This window comes from Nyctibius grandis, chromosome 5, assembly GCF_013368605.1.
Source record: "Nyctibius grandis isolate bNycGra1 chromosome 5, bNycGra1.pri, whole genome shotgun sequence".
NCBI lineage: Eukaryota > Metazoa > Chordata > Aves > Nyctibiiformes > Nyctibiidae > Nyctibius > Nyctibius grandis.
This window is the reverse complement of record NC_090662.1, coordinates 70,251,304-70,260,182: the sequence shown is the minus strand read 5'-3', so window position 1 is coordinate 70,260,182 and position 8,879 is coordinate 70,251,304. Positions and strand designations below refer to the sequence as shown.

The 8,879-nt window shown below is 38.6% G+C and overlaps 1 protein-coding gene across 1 annotated transcript in view; it reads left to right on the top strand.

Moving 5' to 3' along the window:
- Positions 1-517: 517 nt before the first annotated feature.
- Positions 518-8,879, top strand: part of FGD4 (FYVE, RhoGEF and PH domain containing 4) — a 37,173-nt gene continuing 28,811 nt past the window's right edge. The window contains exons 1-2 of the mRNA XM_068401048.1: positions 518-688; positions 3,635-4,115. Of these exons, the coding sequence (XP_068257149.1) occupies positions 597-688; positions 3,635-4,115 (573 nt within the window). The 5' untranslated portion in view covers positions 518-596. The remainder of the gene's footprint in view (positions 689-3,634; positions 4,116-8,879) is intronic.

Genomic DNA, 8,879 nt, shown 5'->3' with positions numbered 1-8,879 from the left:
TAGAGGAAGCTCAAAGCTGGAGGCAAATACCTTTTCCACTGACTATTATTATTGAGGTCATGAGGGAGAAGGTAAAGAATGAGAACACCAGAGTTTCAGAGCAGCAATTTAAATCTCTCTTGAGCTCCACAGCACAGCTAGATACTTTGAATATGCTTAATTCTTTTTTACAATAAAACCTGCATTTATGGAGGCCACATATGTGTTTACTACAGTACACTATAAAAAACAACCAAACAAGAAAACCCCCTAATTTTCTAAATTATTAAAGTGGCATGTGGTTTGGCTTGTATCCAAGAAATATAGCAAGATTCCTGATACCAGACAGTGCATAAAAAAACTACATGAAGTTTCTGTATTCATAAAGCAACTTTAAGGTTGAGTAAAGCCAAGAGCATCTCTTCTTCATTACTGTAGTAAGTTCTTTTGCAAAAACCTCATATATGTTCGGGCAGTTCAAAAAAACAGTTCATGAGCAACTGATTGTTTTGTTGTTGTTGTTTTGCCAGTGCTCCAAAGCCAATTCATCTACAGAAGTGTCACTTGTTACTTACCAAACCCCTAGGCATAAAGCTTTATCAAATCAGAAACCAAGAATGGAGGAAGAGACACCCACCCCTGTTCCTAGTGTTGCGAAGGAAAAGTCCAGTAAAGTGTCGGATCTCATCAATCGTTTTGAGGGAGGCAGGTATGTAATAGAATTGGAATTGGTTTGTAATTCTGTTGTGTGTGGATTGTTGGAACTTGAACCTGTGAGGAAGAATGTTGGTACCACCATAGTGCTCAAACTGATCCCTGCCAGAGGGTTCATGGCAAAACTGCATGTGTTTTGAAGTGGTGCAAGCCAATTGTGTATTTGGCCTGTAGAATGTGTGCTTTTTTATAAGGTGCAGTCTTAATTTTTCTTCAAAAAAATCCCGAAAAAACAACACAAAGTTGTAGCATTTTTAAAACATCCTGGAAAACGTCATCAATTTGAAATAAGTGCTGATTTTAGAATGAAACATTGGTGCTAATCTTAAATTCTTTTGTTCTTGCAGAAAAAAATATTTATTATTATAAGCAAATAGAAAAACTTGAAATCCTGATTTTCCTTTTGTACTGACTTAACCTCTTCAGATTATTCACGTGAAGAGGGTGAAATGAGTTATTTGTATTGATATGGCATACATTCACTAAACTGTTTGCTTTGTAGTACTTGGTGATTTTGGTGGAGTACTTTGATGTTTTTGAGTTTTGGTGCTGCCTTTTACAGGAAACATTTGGAACTTTGAGACACACAAACCACAGTGAACTCTGCTTTCACAAAACAGTGGTTACTTCTGTGTCTTTAATTAGATGTACGTGACAAGCGTTATAACTCTGAAACAGAAGTTCCAAATATATCTGCCTCTGTATAAAGAGAGCAACCTTCCAGAAAGCCCATGACAGAGGAGCAGTTTCAAGAAACAGTCCAGTGACAGTTGAGCTTTGCAAGTTTTGGATGTGGCTTTCTTGTGTTTCCCGGGATACTGATGTTCTGAAGGAATGGCCCCTATGGGAACGAAATGAATGCACGATGTACAACAGAGCGTGTCCTTCTGAGGAGCCAGAGTATTAAGACTTTCACAGAAATAATTCCGCCTTAAGATGGGGGAATTCAATCCTTTATACAGAAGCAGCTAAGCATTGCAAAAGTACGTTTGTCTAGTGAATAGTAAATCATTTCAGAGCTTCATCTGCAGAACTTCCGTCATTAGGCAGAAATTTAATTGCACTGCTGTCATGACAGCTGCCAAAAGATGGGAAAAAGAAATCACTGCAGCATGGGAGGTCCTGTGAATTCTTCTAGCTCAGGTCTCCAGTCCTGTTATCACTTTGCTTCCCAGTCTTCCTCCAAAGCATCATCCAAGACTTTTAGCAGTGTAGTATCCTTAGAAAAACAATTTTATCCTTTGTAAAAGGAAACTTCTCGGGTTCATTGTGCACTGCACCAATGAGCCCTACATTTCTTCCTCCTAAACGTGCCTGCTGGTTTGTACAGAAACTTTTTCAATATTATGCAATTAAAGAAAGCTAGAAAGAGAGCAATGAAAACTTTCTTATTTGTAGACTTTTAAAAAATTGGGACATTCTGTTTTGGGGACTAGAGGAAGCTGAGTTACTTTTTGGCCAACATAATTCATTAAGTGCAACGAATAATATCTGTCCAGAGATTAAGTTCTCCTCAATTCTATGATCTCTGCTTGTGAGAAACTTTCATAATTAGCATGGCGAGTTCTGGAATATCCTGTGTGGCCATGGAAGCAATTTCAGTTTTTCAAATGAGCTCGGCTCACAAAACGTGTCTTTCGTGAAGGTGAACTTCACTTGTAATTATTGGTGTTCAAATGACTAGGTAGCATATTCATGAACTGCAAACTGTGATTGTCAATTATGATAACATATTTTCATTAGTCTGTACAGCCCACAAACATGTAGGCATGGCAAAAAGTTAATTAAACCTTTTTGCTGTGTGCATGCAATTGAAAAATGTGAATTAACTGTATCTTGGAGTTAAGCTTATTTTTTAAAAAAAGGCATAATCTTTATACGACTAGAGGAAAACTGATTTAAATTTTTTGTTATATGATGGGAGAAGATGAAGCTAGTGTAAGATATTTTTTGAGCTCTGTGTACGGAAGTGCAGAATATGTTTACAATATTTGTGTAAACTGTCCTATAAATAAGGAGTAAACACACAGTTTATAAGCAGTCTTCATCTTTCCAGAAGATTGATGGTCCATACTAGGAACAATATGTTAGAGGACAGTCATGGTATCGTTTTGCAAGTTGAATATGGCTTGTTAAATGTACTTCAGACAAAAATATATAGGTTTTATTTTGGTTCCAATGATTTTTATTTTTTTAAACTATAATGAGGCTAAGCACTTCTACAGAGTAGGCTACCTTTTATATTAGCCTAAAATCCAAAATCTCAAAAATAAAAGAGAAAGAGATGGTGAAAGTTTTGAGCAAGGGATAACATGTTTAAAGTGGAGATAAAATATGGAGGAAAAAACCTTCAGAAAAGATGCAGCATGATGAAAAGACACTGCTAAATAAGGAAACTGGGGGAAGAAATGGGCTAAAAATGTAATGCTCCTCCTGCAATATGCTGAACTAAGGAAAGGGTTGCTAAATGTTCTTGGATGTTTTTCATGCATTTTATATAATTAAAGGGCAATTAGGGAACAGGCTGCTTGTTAGTTTAACCATTGGACTGCGACTTGGGAGGCCCTGAGTCTCTTTCCATTTCTGCCATCTTCTGGGACATTTTGGGCAAGTTGCTTCATGTATCAGTGCCTCAGTTTCCTTATCAGTTACTGCAGCTGATCATGCTGCCTTCAGTTTTACAAATAAGATTCAAGAGAGGTGAATCAATATGGACAGCACTCTGGGTTTCCAATGAGATGCATGTTTGTGTGGTTTTTTTTGATGGAATAATGCAGTTCAGGTCTCGATGGCCTGAACTTCCTAATATTAACACAGGAAAAAATGGTTTGGGAGGAATTGGTTATATGGTGCAACTCTCCTACTCCCCACACCAGGGATTTTCTGTAACACCATGTGTAACTTTTCTCTTATCTATATTTTTTTTGTTTGGTGTTTTTAGCCCGTTAAATCCTAGTGATTCGAAGAAAGATTCCTCTGTCCTCCACATTTCTAAATCTCAAGGAAGATATGGGTCAGCATCATCACCTCAGCCAAAACTCCTCTCCCAGCACCCATTACAAAAACAGGGAAACAGTAATATCGACAAAACTCAGGTTGCACAGCTACACACAGCCAACGGAGTAGTAGCACAAGACCAGACAGAAGATGAGGACAGGAGATTACCTGATCATGGCTCCGCTATGTCCACCCTGGTTCCAGATAATGCTGTCAACAGCAGCTTGATAAATGGGGAAAGTACTTCCAGAGAATCATTGCAAAGTATGAATGCCTGTGAAAGACAGATGCTTAACAGCTGCTACAGGACTCCAAGCAGTGATACACTGCTCCCATCTGAAAATGAAACTCTAGAAATTAATACTAACGTGAAAGAAGAACCAACTGAGGAAATCAGTAAGCAAGATCAACCTGTAGGAACAAAGGTAAAAAGAAAAATTGTTTCATTCTTGCTATATTATTACTTTGTGTATTTTGTCTACGTTTTTATTTACAAAAATAAGCCTCCTTTCCCCATTAAGTATCTGAGGGTTAAAAAAAAGTGAAACAAATATGTGTACATGTTCAGCACTATGCTTCAGCTGTGCCAGACTACAAGGGGCACATGTTAGTGGTGTACATAAAATAAAATTCCACATGTAGTAAACTGCAGTGACAGGGCTTCAGGCAGAACTGTTACGTGAATCATAGAATCGTTTTGGTTGGAAAGGACCTTTAAGATCGAGTCCAACCACTAACCTAACACTGCCAAGTCCATCCCTAAACCATGTCCCTAAACACCACGTCTACACGTCTTTTAAATATCTCCAGGGATGATGACTCCACCACTTCCCTGGGCACCCTGTTCCAATGCTTGACAACCCTTTCAGTGAAATATCCAATCTAAACCTCCCCTGGCACAACTTGAGGCCGTTTCCTCTTGTCCTATTGCTTCTTACTTGGGAGAAGAGACCGACACCCTCCTTGCTACAACTTTCTTTCAGGAGGTCATCCTTAACTTGGATGTAGTTGTCAAGTCAAAGCTGGAAAGGCAGTGGCAGTCTGCTAGCTATTAGATAGACGCAAGGTTCAGAATATACTAAATACATGCCTTGTTAACAAGGAGAACTTATATCATGATGAATTTAAGCTTCCTTGTAAGGAAGGTTTTAAATAACAAAGGGAAATAAGTGGATGGAAGAAAATACGTCTTGGGAAATTAATTGCTGAAAAATTGTGCATATTTCTGCTTCTGAAAGTTTGACTATGCAGTTTGCCTTCTCGTACTAAAGCACTGGTGGCCAGTGAATGTTATTAGCAGTTCTGTTCCAGCCGTGCCTTGTGTGAGCCATGGCAGAGGGGGCTGAGCTGGACCCTCCCAGCCTTCCTCTTCACCGCAGAGCCAAACAGCTGAGCACTGATGAAGCTCGTCACTGCTTGTCAGGAATACACATGCATCAGTTAAATACAGACCTCTCTAAGCCCTTGAGTTTGGTTAGCTGGGGGTCCCGTTTGTACACACTTGTGGGTAAATTCTGTGTTTGGGAAAGGTGGGTCTCAAATTCTCATGTATTATAGGATAAAATATCCTAGGTAATGACAAGAAGGTGCTGGATTGTGTGGGTTTTCTTGTTTGTTTGGGGGTTTTGTTTTTGCCAGTAATGAATGAACGCTATGATTCCCATCTAAACATAAGCCTGGTCATGGTCCAAGGCGCCTTTAAGCTGCCACACCTCTCATTATGTTCCTATCTCCTGTTCAGTAATATCTGTTTCCCCTCTGTGTGCCAATAAAGTGCTGAATGCTCTGTGGGCAACGATGTTAACCTTGGATCCAAGTCACACAGTAAGGTGCTGGCAGCATTTTCAGGAAAAAGCAGAAATGGGAGGCAGTCCTGCTGTAAAGTCCAGGAAGGAACTGGGCAAATGCTAATGACAGCAATTTCACAAAATCTGTCTTTGAGGTGCTGGGTGACCAACATGTGTGATCCGCCCTATATTGACCAAATGTCAAATTGTGAGGTGTAACGTGACTGTTACTACATGTATAGTTTGCTGGTGCTTGAAGGGTGAAAAACCGAAACAAACCAAACCCATGGAGGAAGACTCTTAAGTCAGTATCAGTGGAGAACGGAATCTGTAAAACTGAACTGGATCACAGCAGCACTTCCTGAGATACCAGCTTGCTTGCAATACAAGGACATCCCCTTTAGTCTAGTGAGATTAAGAAGCATGTCTACCACAGATTGATCGAAGGGCCACGGTTTACAAAATCAAACACCGATTTAGTTTGGGTTAATGCAACCTGTAGATTGAAGTCAGCCCTGTGGAGGTCTAAGTAGCTGCTGCCGTGCTGTCTGGAATAGGGGGAAAGTGGTGAGGGAAAGGAGAGGTCTAGTAGAGCTTTAAGCTGTTACTGTGTCCAAGCCAGGCATTGGGAAGAAGCGAGAGCATTTAGACAGTCTGTGATTTTTGCTAAGCACCCACTTAGTCGGTAAAGGATCTTAAAACTGGGATGCAGTCCACTTGAAGTCGCACTGAACAGCCTAACAGCACTCTTCTGCCCTTTTTAATTAAGCAAGTGTAGGTACAATTGAGTAAAAGCAATAGGAGCAGATGCATGTGAGTCATAGGCAAACTTTAAATTATGCATCTGATATACGTTTTGATACTGATCCACAGTATCTTCTTTGTCTCTTGCTTGCCATATTTCCTAATTCAGGGAAGAGAAGAAAGTGGTGCTATTGCGTTGTAAATGCATACATGTACAGCAGAAATAAACTCAGTCCACTGCTGGAAGGGGTGAATTAAATTGTGGAATGGTGCAAAACCAGAGCAGAAATTGCTTTTTAGACTTAGAAAAGAAAGCTTATTTTGAAATAATGTTGCTCTTACAACTATTATTTTATTCCTCATCACTGTAGAGCTGACTAAAGTCAGATCCTTGCAGGTTCTGGAAAAGTTTAGACAAAGCTTACTAAATTTTGCAGTGTTCTGAAACATTTCCCCCAAATGACCAGAGTACACTTTATTTCTCTTATTTACTGCATTAGTTTGAAAGTCACAAACCACAAATATTACAAGCAAAAAAAACAATTTAAAGTGGAAAGTTTCCTGCCTTGCAGCAGAAGAACCTTCTGTCATAAAATTTGGTTTGCTGAAATGCGGAGGCTGAATAGTACAAGAACATCCCAATCAATTAACTTCCTGAATAACATCTTGTGAGAAATCTGCTGCTAGAGCTAACTAAAGACAAGAAGACAAATGCTTCAGTATTTGTTGTGAGACTGATAGGAAATAGGGATATAGACTGCATGCATGTCACAGATGGAGAAGAATCCATTGCGCATCTTTATTAAAAGTCCTTACTTGATGTCTCCTTTTAACGGCAGTGTTGGGGGCTCTGGTGTTTCAGATGCAAAACCTGATGGAGATCATACATTTCTAAATGTAAGGTGAAGTTTTGAGTTAAATAGGGTGAAACTTCCTTGCAAAGTTCACTTTCTGCCAAGAAAGTTGCTACACTCCAGAAAGAGAGGTTCTACCAGCTTCTTCCTGGTTCTACAATTTTATGTTCGTCTTTAGCAACAGTAAATCATCAACAAACCTGTATATCTTCAGCACCCAATATAAATGCGTAAATCCTCTTGAGAAGAATCACCTCTTCAGGGATACCAGCATCTTTACTGCTTTTTTTGGTTGCTGTGCAAGAAACTCACCCATCGTTTGTGCAATGGACTGTTGCACAGAGTTAGTATGCCAGAAAGTGATGGTAGCATTCAGGATTTTCATTGCAGGTCTTGCAAAATTTAGTGCATTCCTTGATTTCAGAAACTGAGGACTCAAGAGGTTAAAGGAAATCTTAAATTCTTCTGGAAATTTACATTTATATTCCCAGTACTTAGGGAAGAAAGCTTTGGATCACGAAGCAGCTATGACATGAATGATTTTAGAAAAGAAAGCCCCACTCTGTTACTTTAGACCAAACTCAGCATTACAAACAAACAAACACAGCATAGATTGAATGGTATTTATTCATAATCTACATCTCTCACCCTGATTGTGTTGCTTAATGTATTACTGCAAAGCCCGTGGGGCAAGGGCTACACCTAAATAAGGGTGAATCATATACAGCATCACTATCATCTTGGTAGGTATAGTTTTCTTGATGGGAGATGGCTCCTGTTTGGTTTACGTAATAAGTTATGGCTATGATTTAATTTTAGGTAAAGTCTGCTTTAAATTAGTGTAATTTTTGCAAGTTTAGGACAATAGAATAACAATGTTAGGAAATATGAACACAGATGCAAAGAGTTCATACCCTCAGCAGCATTTTTCATACCTGACCTTAACTTCAGAGTTCAAGAACAATTTCGGTAAAAATTGCTCACTTTAATTTCTTAAGCATCCATAGCAATGAAGTGATTCTTAGGATGTGCAACTACGTACTAAAGAATATATAACTAAGCCCAGGTGAAATATTTACTTTAATCATCCTATATAGAGATACAAGTTTGCAATCCTGACTGATGCACTTTGGAAAATGTTTGGATAGAATGGGAAGTATGGTCTGGTTGAGACTATTGATTTTGAAATACTTTGGCTTATAAATGATTCAAACAAAAAAATATCTGTTTCAGATCGTTAGAGATGATGGTAACAACTGACCTAAGTTATTTTCATATCTTGTCTTTGCTAAGCAATATATTTGTTTCTATACGTATGCTTTAGCATATGAACTATTTCATGAAGAGGAAAAATTATAATATTTGGAGCAGTTAGGCACCTTGTCAAATTTTATATGCTTATAGTTTAAAGATATGTAACTAAAACTCCAGACAATTTTTCAAAGGTTACTTTCTGCAAGACAGGTAGAACTGCGAATTCAGTTCAGCTGCAGCCGTAGAATGAACAGTAGTGTTTTATTCATCTTTCACCTTTTATTTGGAAAAGGGTAGAGGTGAATTCTTTTGCATTGCTTAAGTGTTTAAAAAAGCTACTTAGGCATTTTTCATTCTGTTTTGAAGTAGACCTCAGGAACCTAATGCTACCTCACACTTCTGATGTTTTGATCAGCAGTTGAAATCGCATAACTCTAACGTGAACGTTCTCTATATATCACACCAACCATTCCTGATTGGTTTTATACGTTGAGTTGCCATGTGTTATGGATTGTCACAGAAGTTTGAAAAGTTCCCTGAAGTCATTGAG